General features: G+C 38.9%; 1 protein-coding gene across 3 annotated transcripts in view; it reads left to right on the top strand.

Moving 5' to 3' along the window:
- The first annotated feature begins 2,865 nt into the window (after positions 1 to 2,865).
- flvcr1 (FLVCR heme transporter 1) overlaps positions 2,866 to 15,933 on the top strand; it is a 33,959-nt gene continuing 20,891 nt past the window's right edge. For 2 of the 3 annotated variants that reach the window (XR_009515107.1, XR_009515106.1), the window contains exons 1-4: positions 2,866 to 3,692; positions 11,631 to 11,775; positions 13,506 to 13,643; positions 14,701 to 14,768. Coding sequence is in view for 1 of the 3 variants with exons in the window: in XM_059985861.1 (XP_059841844.1) it covers positions 3,051 to 3,692; positions 11,631 to 11,775; positions 13,506 to 13,643; positions 14,701 to 14,768 (993 nt within the window). In the remaining 2 variants the exon portion in view is untranslated. The remainder of the gene's footprint in view (positions 3,693 to 11,630; positions 11,776 to 13,505; positions 13,644 to 14,700; positions 14,769 to 15,933) is intronic. The other variant, XM_059985861.1, reaches the window with a different exon arrangement.

The following is a 15,933-nucleotide window of genomic DNA, read 5'->3' as shown; positions in this document are numbered from 1 at the left end:
GTTTATTTTTAATGACACTGCAATTGCTTTTGGGGGGCCAAAGTGACACTTGATTGCTCACGTACTGATAAAGGAATTAGTACGCATGAAATTCTCCAGCAGCTACTGGTTAGCTAGATCATATGTCAGTCAGGGTACCTTTCTGACGTGATGCCATTCCTGCCTCTTTCAAATTCAAATTTCAAGCCTGTCCTCTCTCTTCATCACATAGAAGTCTTTTACACCTTAAAGAAAAAGGACTACACACCACCTTAACCCTAATCCCAACCCTAGCAACCATTCCATTTACACAGATCATCCGTTCCTTCGATGCTACTTGCTAGAAGATTTCTCCAGATTGTTGATAAATGTTTGAAGTTTTCAGCAATATTTTGCTTACAGGGGATTGAATGGCAGGTATTAAGGATTTTTGGTTACTGCGTGAAACACTTGCTCTGAGGACATTCTCCTCAGAATGTAACATGAACAGCAGAAAGAGCAAAGGATGCCCAAAACAAATCAAAATGTTGGAGGACGGAAAGAGAGTCAAGGTTTTAGCTGGAACCATATCTGCCCCAGCATCCAGTCAGCAATTTTCCTGTTTGAATACAATCAAGGAACAGTGTGTGAAATCTCTGTGCGGGAGTATGAGGTAGTTGCAACATCTCACAAAATAGATTACACAGCTACGTGATGCTTCAGAGGTGAAATAAAAAAATAGATTCCTGCATAAAAAAATGATAGTAGAAATTTGGAATAAATACAAAAACTTATAAGACTGGAAAATTTCAAAGCTGGAATTGGATTTACATAGCATGTGTATACATATCTAAGCTATAGAATAAAGTTAGGTTTGGAATCTGCCAGCCATCAGCTGACTGAATGGAGAAACAGAGTCAAAGAAGTGGCTGACATCACTTACCACTCCTCTGAACGGATTCTATGATCCACAGACTCACATTCAAGGCCTCTGTACAACTCATGTTCTCCCTATTATTTTTATTTGCATGGTGTGTCTTTTGCTCATTGCTTGTTTGCCATTCTTTGTTAATACATAGTTTTACATAAAATTTTATTGTATTCCTTTTTCCTGTAAATCCCAGCAAGAAAATTAATTTCAAGTTAGTATATGGTAACACATTTATACATTGATAATGAATGGTCCATTGAAATATAAATTAACAATTTCAAACGATTAAAAATTTGATCATCATCAGAGGAGGAGAAGATTATGCCTGAGATAGGGCTGGCAGAGTCTACAACACTCTGAGGCCCCCTTTTGATTCTCCACTTCACAATCAGAATCAGGTATAATATTGCCAGCATATGTTGAGAAGTTTGTTCACTTTGTACAAAGCAGTACAAAGCAAATCAAGATAAATATAGAAAAAAAACTGAATTACATTAAGTACATATGTTATATTAAATAGTTAAAATAAATAGGACAAAAACAGAAATCAAAATAAAAGTAGCGAGGTGGTGTTCACGGGTTCAATGTGGTTTTAGAAGTTGGATGTGAGAGAGGAAGCCTTCGGGCTTCTGTACCTCCGTCCTGATGCCTCCATACTTGCTGTGTTATTATTTGGCTCTTTATTTTTTTCAGCATTTTGTGTACATGGACTCCTAAATCTCTGCTTTTCAGCTTCCAGCTTCTCATCTATTGAATATAGCTTTTTTTTTCCAGACCAAAGTAGATGACCTTGTCCTTCCTCAACGCTAAATTAGTTACCACACAAGTTCACTACCTACCTAATCTAGCTATATTCCATTGCAAGTTCTTCCTTTTATCTACAGTAAATGTGACAATTAATACATAACCTTGAAAATGACATATTGTGGAACTGATGGTGGATTTTTTGTTAAGAGGTCTTGTGCTAATTTTGTTTAAGGCAGAATATGAAAATCAATATGAATTGAGAATGGCTGATTCATCCAAAAATTGTCACCACAGAGATGGCAGAAAATGTGATGATTCCATCTTATCATTTTCAGCTCCACGGTTTCAATTATTTAAATTGCACAAAGAACTTTAGGAAAATGTTTTCCCTCAAATTAACCTTATGCTTAATTTCAAACAAATAAAATTTATTGTATGATGCATTTTTTTCCCAAAATATCGTGAGTATTAGTTGCTTTGCTGTTTTGGGTCACAGGGCACGGTCGTATGGGACTGGCACACGTTCGTAACAACCATTTTCAAAATGAGTCGTAAGTGGGTGATGTCGCGGAAGCTTTATGCTGTGTATTTTAATTTGAAAGCAACAGGAAAAGCTGAAGGTAATTCTGAATAAAATTGCAAAGATTACTCGCAAATAAGACCGTAAGTCGCATTCCGCTCACAATACCGAGCTGAATGCAACACTTCGCATTTTCCCCCTTCGCTGAAGGAACAATGATGTCATATCAGCAGATTTTGTAATTGGCTTACTCAAAGCCGAGGCACGAGCTCAAATCGGTATTTCAATTTTTCAAATGAAATTAACATCAAAGGTTTAAAAAAAAATTCTAGTCACCAAACGGATTTAACCTGTTTATTTGTTAATATTTGCAATTAAAAAAAGTCCGTTTCCCCCCTCACCGGTTTACTGAACCCATTGGACAGATTGAATGTCAATCATTTCGTCTTAATCGCGTTGAATCTACATATCTGATTCGCTGAATGGTATGTCAATCGTATTTGCACGCCATTGGCCGGTGACTTGATTCGCTAATGGTTTCTCTTTCTCTGCGCGGGCTCCCCCTACTTCGGCGTCTGATTGGTTAGAAAGCGCGTTAATTCTTGCCGCAGCCTAACCGCCTGTTCAATTGGCCCAGAGCAGCTGCCAATCATCACCGCGCCCTCCGAAAGTCGACGTCAGCGCTCGATTAAAACCGCTATTCCCTCGCCTTCGTCTCATTACTTAGGAAGCGCTCGCGAGTGTGAATGTAAATCGGAAATTTATTGTACGTTTTACACAATTTTACACAAACGAGACACACACAGGATTTTAATTGTCAAGCAGATATACAATCCGCTTTTATAGGTAATAAAACAGGTATATATCTAATTTAACGTCGAAATAACACTGAGAATGAAACAAAAGGTGACAATGGACGTCGAAGGAACAGGATGTCCTGCCCCGAAGAAGGCATCCGCCGTTTGCAACAAAAGTGTGATAATCAATGGTATTAACGGTCATGTCGAGACGGCGGAGCGCGAAGGAACCACGGAGAAAGGTGCGCGGTCTCCGGAAGAGAGGGAGGCCATGCTGACTGGCGACGTGAAGCCGATGCAGTGCCGGGTTTACTGGACCAGGTTCCTGATCCTGACCGTGTTCAGTCTGTACTCCATGATCAACGCCTTCCAGTGGATCCAGTACAGCATCATCTCCAATATCTTCAGCACTTTCTACCAAGTCTCCTACGAGCAGATCGACTGGTTGTCGGTTGTCTACATGCTCGTCTACGTCCCTCTGATCTTCCCCGCCGCCTGGCTGCTCGACAAGAAAGGCTTGCGGATCGTGGCGCTGCTGGGTTCCGGTCTCAACTGCATCGGAGCGTGGATTAAAATCGCAAGCGTAAGGCGAGACCTGTTTGGGGTGACCATGTTCGCCCAAACGGTCTGTTCCATCGCTCAGATTTTTATCCTCGGGCTGCCCTCTCGAGTGGCCTCCGTTTGGTTCGGGCCCCGAGAGGTGTCTACGGCGTGCGCCACCGCCGTCCTGGGCAATCAGGTAAGGGGCATCGGCGCTTCGCGTTTCTCCATCTCACCGCGGGACGAGGAGGGGCGCAAGTTCCCGCTGCAATGAGGCGACATGAGGGTGTCTGGGCGGGCGGGCGGCGCTGTTGCCACGGTGAGATGGGTGAAGTCTCACTTCGCTCATCCGCCTCCCTACCACGCCCGTCCTCCCTTCCTTCCGCAGCGCCGCCGTCTCCGGGGTTTTATCTGCATCGGCAGCTATTGGGTTGTCTTCTTCCTTCCTCTTCCACACCCACCCGTGACTTTTCGGTTCTCCGAACGTTCCAGAAGGCGCCTCTCACCTCCACGGTCGCGTTACATTTTGTTTTAAACCTAAGCGCTCCATCCGGCTGTAAATTAGAAGGAAGAACAGTATTTGATTGCTGTTCTCTTGAAATCCCGGCGTGGCCCGGTGTATGGCGATTTCCCCCTTTCCCACCTTATAGGAGAGAAATTAAAAATCTTAAAAGATTTTAGACTCCTAACACTTTCCTAAGATTGATTCTATTTTTACTTCTGTCTATTTGCATTCTCTGCCCCAACTTGGACGTCCAAGTTAAATTTTCTGGCCCTGCGAGTTGGGGAAAAGCAGATTAATCGTATGCATGCGCTAGTTCATTTCATTATAGGTTCTGAGATGCATGCGTCACGCTTCTATCAGAGGTGATTGCAAAGATGAACGTCTCTTTGCTAAGGACATAGTTATCCTAATTATCTACCTGCTATAACTGATATCTCGGTCCATTTTTAACTTTGGGAATGCGATCACTTACGCAATCAATTTTGCGCAAGATGAGACTCTTAATGGAGTCGTCTTAACCTTCACTAGAAGAAAATTCCATTAAGATGAGCATCCCTGTCCTAGCCCTCGGGTATGAAGGTCACTAAAGAACTGACAAATCACAGCCAAATTTGCCAATGCTTTCCACCATTAACCACTGAAATTCTGGTCTCCATTGTTTGATTTGTGAGGATTCATTGTTGAGCTTTAGATATGACCTTCGTTTTTACATATTTTTAAATATACATCTTGCCTTTTGACTTTTTGGATTTCTTCCTAGTACCTGTTTCAGTATGACATGATTTGATGTAATTTTAAAGGGTTGATGAGTAGATTTGCAAAACCCCTTCCCCTTTCTGTTAGGGCTGTGGCAGTTCCTGTGCCCATGAATGCCCTCTTAGATTATAGATGCATTCAGAATTAATTTATTCTGATCTTTTGTTTTTGTATTCACCCCTAGTTTTCCCTTTTGTTTTGGCTTAAGGGGGTCTTTGCCATTATAACTGAAGTATTTGATGTACACTTCAAGCAGTCATTTTTGTTGCTGTTTGTATGCTTTAACATGTCTTCTATTTTCTCTTAAAATCTGACAAATAAAATATTTTTTAAAAAAGGAAAATTCCAGAAAATTTCTGTGCTGTGCTACTGAACTTTAAAAATGCTTTTAAAAATTCTCAAGGAATCATCGACGAGGAATTCTACCGTTTTCCATCAGTTTCATACAGAAGTTGATCAATTCTCTCGCACTGAAGGAGAAAGTGGATTCAGACATTTTGAGTTTTGAAATTACTTCAAACATAATAGACAAAACTTTAAAAAGATGTGCCATTATGTTTTTAATGTTAAAATATCAATAACAGGTGAGGCAAGCTACTATGATGCATCTGAAAAATTCTTTTACTGAAGATCATAGAATGATTTACCCCAGCTAGAAAAATCCACTGAGGCACTAAACACGTAGCTTCAATCAAATATGTAGCTTCAGCTTCAATCAATTAGCAGCGTTGTGAGAATTTACCATCCATAATACTGGGCATAGATGGAACATTGGAAACTTCTGATTTGCAAGCTTCAGGCATAGAACAAACACAGAATTGTGATAGCTCTTATATCAGCTTAGCAACGTTTATCATGACTAGCAGATCACATAATTTCATGGAGCAAAATAGAATCAAATTATTCTTGCACTTACGATCCTACAAGGAGGAGGATGAGAATCATGTCCCGCCAGAGGTAATCTCTGCAGATTGTTCAGTAAACAGTCATTTTGCGGGATGGTGCTCAGTCATTGAAGTATTCGGCATGAAGGACTGCAACTCAAGTCTTTGGAAGAAAGTATACCAAGTAATACTGCCAGAGGACAATAAGTTGTCCATATAAATCTTTATTCAGCGTAGGTGACAGGTGAACAATATCATTATGTAACCTAACCAAATTATTGGTAAGCCAAATGGCTATGTTGAGTGTCCTTGTGCAAGAAGTGATAGACACTGGAGTAAGTACAGACTTACTCAGCAAGAGTGCCTATAATATTTTACGGTCTTTCGCTCGGTGGCAGGGAATTCTGGTTGACTAATACATCTTGCGGCTAATGACTGAAGTTTGGAGCCAACTTCTTTTGAAACTTGACCTCATCGCAGAATATCATTGAATCGGCTGCTGAATCCAGGTATATTTTTCTATAACGTGGACATTATGAATGGCGTAATAATGGAATTTCTTCAGCAGCATTCCAAATCGCTACCCAGTGTACTTTATTGACATACTTGGATATCATTGCTCCATGCAGCCCAAGTGAGGTAAGAAGCCTACTGGGAATGGTAAACGATTATGCCTGATAATGCCACAATCACCCAACCCATTCTGGGTACCAACAAGAAAGAATGTTAGTTACAGCTGAGAGCTGAAGCAACAAACTAGTGATTACAAGATAATGGCACATGCTCAGGAAAGTTGGCTGAAAGTTCTGTAAAAGCAAGTCTATTTAGTCTTGAGTGCTGTCCTTTGTTCATCTCAGGATATGGTTTATATATTATTTGATAAGGATACTGCATCCATTGAACAATTATTTGTTCACAAATACAGCATGAGACACTAGGCAACACATGGAGCCCTGAAAATGTTCATTTATGCATCTAGAGTTCTGATGAGTAAACTGGTGGGCATTTCACAACTTAAAATCTGGAGGACTTGTCCCAACAGGCATAGTCTTGCTAGTTAAGGTTTTCACATTCAGTATGGATTTTTGGATAGAAGTAACAAAATAATTTCACGTACCCATAAAATTAATTCTTTTGCACCTGCAGCTGCCACTTGGGTTGAGGTTCACTGATTTGGCACAGAAAGTAGAATTTTAGGCTTTCACTTTTTTGAACGTGGGGTTATTTGATTATCTTCACCTGGATGAAAACATTTTTGCATGGATGCAACATTAAATATTTCCCATAACTTTCTTTTGAGCAACTGTTTGCACCATTCAGGTGAGATAGCCTTATTGTTATTTATTGCTATATCAATGAATGTTGTAGGTGTCACCGTTTTGGAAATTTGTGTTGGAGGGGTCTCCAGGTTTTAGGGTGCAGGATTTCTTTAGGTTGGGACTCCCCTGAACTGCAGTTCATTGTTTTCTCCCATGGAAATTGTTCATCGGTGTTGGCTTTTCAATTGCTGTTTCTTAAGGATATTGTGTGACCCCCCCCCCCCCCCCCCCAACCAAGAGTCTGAGTTGCTTCCTTGAAGAGATTCGTCGTAAGTGGCTTGCTGAGGTACTTAACGATATGTTTAATTGTATTAGATGTTCCTTGGTATCTCAGCAAAATAGCCAATGTTTATGTTGGAGTACTTTGGCAGACCACTTGATCACTTATTCCACTTCTCACAGTTGTTTGTTCTGTGACATGTAAAGGATTTTTACCAGCTAGATCTCCTGCTTGATACATAACAAAAGGAGATTATTTCCTTGTCTAACATATCTCAACTCTAGATCTGCTTGGTTTGTATGCTCTCTTCCTGCACTTGTCTCCTGGTTACCATAATGATACTTTCATTCACCACTCTTCCGTGCATTTGCTCACGAGCTCTTAGTGGCTCCAGGTGATTAATTTCCAATTTTCAAATCCCACCTTTTTTGCCCCTCCTTATTCCTTTAGTCTTCGGAGTTTATTGAATGTCCCATAATCTATTAACTACTTGCCTTTGGTTTGATGACTGTATGATTTGAGATCGCTCCTGAAATAACTTCCTGTCAACTTTGCTGGGATACTTAACAATTGAACAGACAATTTAGTTCTTATTTGCTTGCAATTTCCTGAAGTGCCTTGAGATAGATATAGACAAAAAAAAATATTGGACTGTATAACTGAGAGCTGTAATGCCTTTCTTAGGATATAAACACACTTTTCAGCATCGGTAGGGTTAGGGTTCCTTGTAGAAATAATAGTCATGTTGTCACCTCAATGCTCTTGACCTAGTAACATTGCTATCCAGAACACTTATTATCAATGGGGGGGGGGGGGGGTAATTATAGTGGCCAACCATTTTAATTCTGTTCCCCATTCCCGTTCTGATATGTCAGTCCATGGCCTCTTCATCTGCCATGTTGAGGCCACTCTGTTGGAGGAGCTATACCTCATATTACAGTCTGATGACATGAACATTGCTTTCCTTTCTTCAATTTCCTACTCTGGCTTTTTGCCTTTTCCTCACCTGCCACAGTCCACTCTCCTTTTCTATCAGATTCCATCTTCTCCAATCCTTAGCCTTTTCCACTGATCACTTCCCAGCTTGTTTACTTCAACTCTCCCCCCCCCCCCCCACCTGGCTTCACCAAACACTTTTTAGTTTGTCCTCATTCTTTTTCCCCCTCACTTTCTTCTGATAGCTTCCCCCTTCACTTTCAGTCCTGATGAAAAGTCTCAGTCAAAACTTCAACTGTTTATTCTTTGCCATAGATACTGCCTGACTTGCTGAGTTCCTCCGGCGTTCTGTGTGTGTTGCTCATGATTTCAAGAATCTGCAGAATCTCTTGTGTTTGGGATAGATCATGGTGCCTTTTCATCCCATTTTACTGCCCTGTAATTGATGCAAAATATTAAAATGTTGACTTTTCTTCACCTTGTTTTCCTTGAGGATGCCATAATTTTATATTAGTATCTCATCCCAAGTGGAGCAGTTTTGGCAGTGGGGCAGTCCTAATGATAAATAGTACTGAATATGGAAGTTGATGAGTGTGGAAAGTGAAGTTAGTAGAATCTCAGACATCTTAAAGAAAGAGCAATGACTAGTGAGAAGCAGAACAAGTGTGGCTGAAGGTTGTCAATCGCATCAGGTGAAAATGCTTGAAACACAAGTTTTGAAAGAAGAATCATCAGAATATCTGAAATTGAAATGCATAGAATAGTGAATAATGGAAGAATAATTGTAAGAAGTATACTCTATACTTAAGGTGGATAAAAGTCTAATGCACTACAGGTGCTGAAAGTTGGGTGAAAATCAGCACTGAAGAGGTCAGTGTAGAGAAACATAGTTAACATTTTGGGTCATTGATGTTCCACTGGAACTGAAAAATAAAAAGCACAGATGTATTTTTGCTTTTGGGGGGGGGGGCAATTTTGCCTTTGAACACATCTTTCACACCTCATCTTTCTGCATTTTGATGGGATTGTTCCCAACATGTATTTGGTTTGCTCTTACATCTCCATAAATCACCCTCCTCATATCATGTTCTTCTCTCATAACTTGAGAGATGCAATGTGTCCCTTGTGCCTTCACACCTATCAAGGGATTAAAATATTATTGCCAAATGAAGCAGCAGTTTACTTCAGTTCAGTCATCAAGGATGACCCTGAGTTTCTGGCTTCCTGTTACACTTATTTTCTATCATGCTCTGTCTTTGGCCTCCTACTTTGTTCTCAAGATGACCAGCAAGAGCTTGAGGAGTTGCACCTCTGGCCATGGCATGTTGCACTCCTGCAGTTGATCTTGAATTCAACTTTTTAGATAATCAACCTTTTCCATTTGAGTCAGAAGTGACCAGTTCATATACAAGATTGTCCACTTCACTCAGTTTTACTCCCTTCATAGATGTTGCTGGTATTATAGCCCTTGGACAATCTAGATCTCCATTTTATCACAGGCTTGTTCTTTTACCCTCCCCTTCATCATTTAAACACACTTTTCATTTTTCTGTTATTTCTTGTGAAGGATCACTAACCTGAATCATAAATTGTTTCTGTACCCACACTGCTACCTCACCTGGAGTAACCCTTTCCCTTTCGAAGGAATGTTTTACAGCCAGTGATGTACTGTAAGGTCAGAACATAGAATAGGTAAGTGACGGATGGAAGGAGGACAGAAAAAGCACTCCAATCATTTTGTTGATAAAGCAGAGTGAAGGAATTATATAGCTCGAAAACAGACCATTTGGCCCAACTTGTCTATGCTACAAATAAAGGAAGGAGTCTCGGTTGGAACACAAGTTCAATACATTACTCAAGAGGGCAGGTATACATTTCCTTAACAACTCATTTCAGAGGAAGTTGGTGTTGAAAGGGAAGTTACTCAGTCCCTTTCTTATCAAACCCTTTGAGCACCTTGTATACTCATTCATGCCTTTTCCCTCATTTGCGGTTTGAGTCACTGCACTGGTTTATGACCTGCCACAGTATTGAAGCTACCTTTTACAAAAGTCACACGCAGCGTTCTTTGCCATCTTGGTTATGTTAAACTATCCCTCTTCACTTTTCTTGACTTCAACTTGACATATCCAGTTTCTCAATTTTTTCCCTTATCTACTCTATTGTCAAACTGGATTATTGTTTTCCAGCTTGGTTAAATTCTTAGGGAATCACAAAAAGTAAAGCCCTGATATCATTTCACTTCTGTACAGTCCCTCGGTGTTATTTCTTTGTCCTATTTGATTACATGCCAGTTTTGGTGATATGAAGAAAGTAACTGCCGGTCTGTGGGAAGAGGATAGAAGCATGGGACTGGCTGCATTGCAGTTGCAGAGATTAGCACAAACTTCGTCAAATGGCTGGTTTTGTTATCATTCTCTAATTGTGCAAATGGATTCCACATGTTGGTCAAGTCTTCTTGGCTTCACCTCAAATGCCTTCTAAGATAACTCCACCATTTCAGATTGAGTATGCTGATTAGTTAAACAAATGAGAATAGACTTCCTGTACAACAAAATATGGAGAACTTGAGCTTTTTCCTTCAGTCTCCCACCTTGTATCCTTTATCATTTCTATTCCAGGGAATTATTAAGACAGGCTAAGACATTTTACCCTTTGTAATTTTTGATACTTTTGAATTTTAATCCACAAAATTACTTTATTACTAAAACTGCCTTTTTTCCACCTCCTGATATTGCCCAGTATAACATTTGAAAATCAGGTTTTTATTGGTTAAGTTTTTAATGTTGTTTTAGTTGTCATTTAACATTTTTGTGGATGTCTGTTAAATGATATACTGCCTTCATAACAAAGCCTGTGTCAACGTATCTGTTGATTAAAAACACTCGGCTGTCCTATTGTTACCTGATGATTTAAATATTCAGTTGCTGTCCTTGCTAGTCTTTTCTACTCTACATAAACATGAGAACATCAAAATTTGTAGACATTGTAAGTTACACCAAACCTTGCTGATCATCCATTTATTTTGTGGCTATGCTGGCTTCTGCTTTAAAGATACTTTTGGTTTTTCATTCCAGTATTTGAATCCCTTCATGGTCCTTCCTGCTATATCTCTGATCTTTACCCCTTCATTTTCTAAGATCTCAAATATCAATTGCATCCCAGATATCCTTTGTTTCCTCCATTGGAGGCAGAGAATTCGTTGGATATATCTGAATGATTGAGCGGCACAGCTAGAACTCTGCAATGTTCAAAATCTAAATTGCACTCAGATTAGAGATGTATCTGGGTGAAAATGGGGAGTGAATTCCCTTTTTATTTTTCCATTGCAATTTCAGCTGTAGCTCATTAAAAATGTCAGATTTTATCAGTTTGTTCAAATCACTGCAGGTAAAATTAAATGCTAGGGTTTGAATTCTAATGCTTATGAGAAATTATTATAGATGGATATTTTAAATTTAACTAGTTGTAAACACTATTTTTCACAAATGTTCTGGTTTGTTCCTTTGTTTCACAGCTTGGTGTGGCTTTAGGTTTTCTTTTGCCTCCAATTTTGGTGCCTAATACTCCAGATGATCTTGATCGGATGGCAAGCAACATAAGTATATTATTTTATGGAACAGCTGCCATAGCCACTGTGTTGTTCATCCTGGTTGTAGCAGGTAAGCTTATTTAGTTCTGCTTCAAATGGTAGATTATATAGTATATACACAGCAAAATCACACTGCAACTTTGTGGAGTAGTTAAAACTAAGAGACAGGATAGATACTACTATTTGTATTAATGATCTCTCCAATTCATTGTTGTATTCGGTCATTCAATGGGAGTCTGTAATAATCAATCGACTATCCAGGTCCAATTCGAGCATCGTTCATTAGGTATCAACATTACTGCAAAAGTTAATGAATGCAGATGCAGTTTTAGAACTGTAAAACAGGGTTTTCCCACATGGCACTCTGTTTATAAAATAGTGCAAAATGTATTAATATATATTTAGCAGAATGAGTTAATTATGTGAACTGATGCAAAATGTATGCTCAGAATGTAATGAATGAAATGGAGAAATAGAATATTATGGAGAGTATAATTAATTCTTTGTGTAGAATAGAATAACCGAAAAATAGCCTTGCATTTTGTAACAGACCCCAGTAATATCAGAACATAAGAGTTTGTATTAGGAACTGAACCTTCAAGTCAGTTGTACCATTAAAGCATTCTGTTGTTCTTATCTTAGACTTAAAGTCCATTTAATTTTTGACTCCTGTTATCACATGGAAAGAGATAAGAATGGGAGAAGTAAATTCCAGATAAAAGAATTAGAAAAATTGAGGTCCTGCTGAGACATTTTAACCCCTTTGATGATGCCTGCTGCTGGAAGTATCTGTAGTCCAAGTAAAAATGAAAATGTTTGTTTTAATCTGCAAATAGACCTATAGGAATAAATTCAAATGACCTAATTGTGCAAATGCAGCAGATCTGAAATCCAGTAACCTGAATTCACACTGAACTGCTGTCTCTTCCTGACATTGGCATTCTATGGTTATGGTTATTTCTCCTTTAAATTAATGTCAGTAAGTTGGCGCAGGAGATGTCAAAAAGAAAGACCTAGGGAAGAATTTGTGAATAAACTCATTGTCAGGCATTGCATCTTGGATAAGACAAGTAACTATTCTCATGCTATTTTCTTCACTCTTCCCCCATTTTTGACAACCTGTTCAAGGCACTCTATCCTCCAGAGCATTGTTTAAGATCCTTAATCTTCAAGGTGGTTTCAAGGAGTCTGTCATGCCTCACACTGTTGTCTTCAGTGTTATTACTAGTCTCTGAACATTTAGTTCTTGACTGTAGGAAGGCCCTTCAATATTTTATTTATAATTTTCTATTGTTAAATTGTGCAGTCTCCATCTCTTATTTTTAAAACTTCCTTAGCTTATCCTCATTGTTTAATCTTCTCATCCTGTACTCCTGTTCTATATTCTTCCATGTCTGACTGTCTACAATGAGTTTCACATGTGTATAGAATATGGTTAAACTTGACCTGTAAGCTTTGTTTCTGCTCACTTCACAGAAGTTAAGAAACTATTGGTAATTAAACTACCTGACTTGCCAATGACATACTGCTTATGGTTTCAGAAACTTCTGTTGATTTGTGGGTAGAGTGAATACTAATTGTAACAGGTTTCTTAAAGTGTCTAGAAATGACAGAATTTCAATCTCCTGTAAATTTTGTGAAATAGTTAAATCATGAAGTTGCTTATGAGAATTTGGTCTGTATTTTACATTCTTGTGATACTGTTGCTTAAATCTAAACTGGACTTTTACAGTCCACTTTTAATTCTATGTTATCTGAAATTTAACTTGCTTTGTTTGGTATCTTCTTTTCTCTACTTAGTATTTAAAGACAAGCCTCCACTTCCTCCAAGCCAGTCCCAAGCAGTGCTTTTGGAAAGCCCTGATGAGTATTCCTACAAACAATCAATTGTAAATTTGTTTAAGAGTGTTCCATTTGTGCTACTGCTATTAAGTTATGGTAAGAATTTCTGTTTTACTTTGTGATTTTAACGCTCAAGCATTTAGTTTGGTTTAATGAGTAACAAATGGTAATTTTCATATTGATTTGTTCTCAGAGGTGACTGGTTTTCATAATTGTTCGGAAAGTGAAGCTTCCAGCATTATTCTAGTGTTGATAGTCCAGGTCTTTCATTTGTTGAAGATCACTTGTATAAAGATGTATAAATTGCAGGGCTTCAATTGCAAGAGATTCACCAGAACACTGTGGTGCAACCAAACCTGTACATAAAGCACTTATAAAAGTATCCACAGCAAAGTTTTTCTGGCAGAAAAAGCAGGATCTCCTTGTGGCCACTTATTTTAATTCCACTTCCCATTTTGATATGTCTATCCATTGCTTCGTCCACTGTTGTGATGAGGCTACACACAGGTTCTGGAGAAACAACACATTGTATTCCGTTTGGGTAGGTTCCAACTTGATGGCATGAACTTTAGTAATGCCCCCCTCTTCACCATTTCCCATCCTCTTCTTTCTTTCTCCCCCCCCCCCCCAACGTTATCTCCTTGCCTGCCCATTGCCTCCCTCTGCTCCTGCCCCCTTTTCTTCCATGGCCTTGTCTCTTTCACCAATTAACTTCTCAGCTCTTTACTTCATCCCTCCCCCTCTGGGTTTTACCTGTCACCTTGTGTTTCTCTCTCCCCTCCCCCAACCTTTTAAATCTACTCTTCAGCTTTTTTTCTTCAGTCCTGCGGAACGATTTCGGATTACCTTCGGGTCAATTGCTGTTTGATATGCTTTAGTCAATAGATTGTCAGTTTGCAATTTCACAGTACCATAAAAGACTGACTAGCTCCTACACAGCATGTTTCACAGCTGGGAATACTTGTTGAGATTTAATTTAGACTCTGATGAATGATAGCTTTAAATTAGCTGGAATGCTGAAGTTAAGATTTCCAAATCTTTCTAACATTCCAGATAAAGTAAATTAGCAAGAAAATTATGAATTTAACAAAATGTATAGTTTTGTGAATTATAAATCTTTGACAGTAATGCTTGAATTTGTAATATTTCCTAGGTATTCTGACAGGGTCATATTATTCAGTAGGAACACTATTAAATCAAATGATCATTGCTCACTATGAGGTAAGTGAACCTTTATATTTTTTGAAATGAGATTTTAAAATAGAATTTAGCAAATACCCTAAGTGAATCGAGGTACTGTGTGGATCATTATTGAAATGATGTCCAGATTACTAACGAAATCTGATATTGATGCCAGATAAATTAATTGAGTAACCTATTTGCCTTCGGTTCTTGTACTATTTCTATCTACTGATCTATTTCTGTTACTTCAATTAAAAGTTAAATTAGAGGTAGTGTTGCAGTTAATTCTCCATCCCTATTTTTTATTCTATAGTGTGATTTGTAGATGTCAGAACATAAACACTTGCATTTTTTTTTTATATAGATTCATTGGTATTTTGTAGAATGCATGAAGTTAATCAGTTTTACAGTCAATTAGATACAGGAGCAGAATTAGGCCATTTGGCCCATCAGGTTTGCTGCACCATTTCATAATGGCCGATCCATTTTTCCTCTCTCCCCCAATCCTTGTGTTCTCTCTCTCTTCTCCCCCCCCCCCCCCATATCCATTCATGTCCTGACCAATCAAGAACCCTGTCAACCCTTAAATACACATTAAAAACTTGGCCTCCACAACTGCCCTTGATAACAAATTCCACAGATTTGCCTTTCCCTAGCTAAAGAAATTTCTCCTCTTCTCTGTTTAAAAGGATGCCTATCTATTCTGAGGCTGTGTCCTTTGGTTGCGTACGCTTCCACCGCAGGAAGCGTCCTCTCCACATCTAGTCTTATCAAGGTTTCAATTGGGTAAACCCCTCATTCTTTTGAATTCTGGCGTATACAGATCCAAAGCCATTAAATGCTCTTCATATGACAAGCTATTCAATCCTGGAATAATTTTCATGAACCTCCTTTGAACCCTCTCCATTCTCAACTCATCCTTTCTAAGAAAAGGGACCTAAAACTGCTGACGGTATTTCAAGTGAGGCCTCACCTGTGCTCAAATCTCAACATTACATCCTTTTATATTTTTAGTCTTCTTGAAATGATCCCCTAGTGGGCTCAACCACAGGCTGCTCTAAAAATCTGCCATATAAGCATTCTAGAAACTCCCCCTCTTGGTATTCAGGGCCAACTTGATTTTCCCAATCCACCTGCAGATTGAAATCCTCCATAACTTGTAAATTTGCCCTTTTGGCAAGAATTTTCTATCTCCCATTTTTCT

The sequence above is a fragment of the Hypanus sabinus genome, chromosome 12 (genome assembly GCF_030144855.1).
Source record: "Hypanus sabinus isolate sHypSab1 chromosome 12, sHypSab1.hap1, whole genome shotgun sequence".
Taxonomy (NCBI): Eukaryota; Metazoa; Chordata; class Chondrichthyes; order Myliobatiformes; family Dasyatidae; genus Hypanus; species Hypanus sabinus.
Note: the sequence above shows the minus strand (reverse complement) of the source record. Positions and strands in the feature narration are given on the sequence as shown.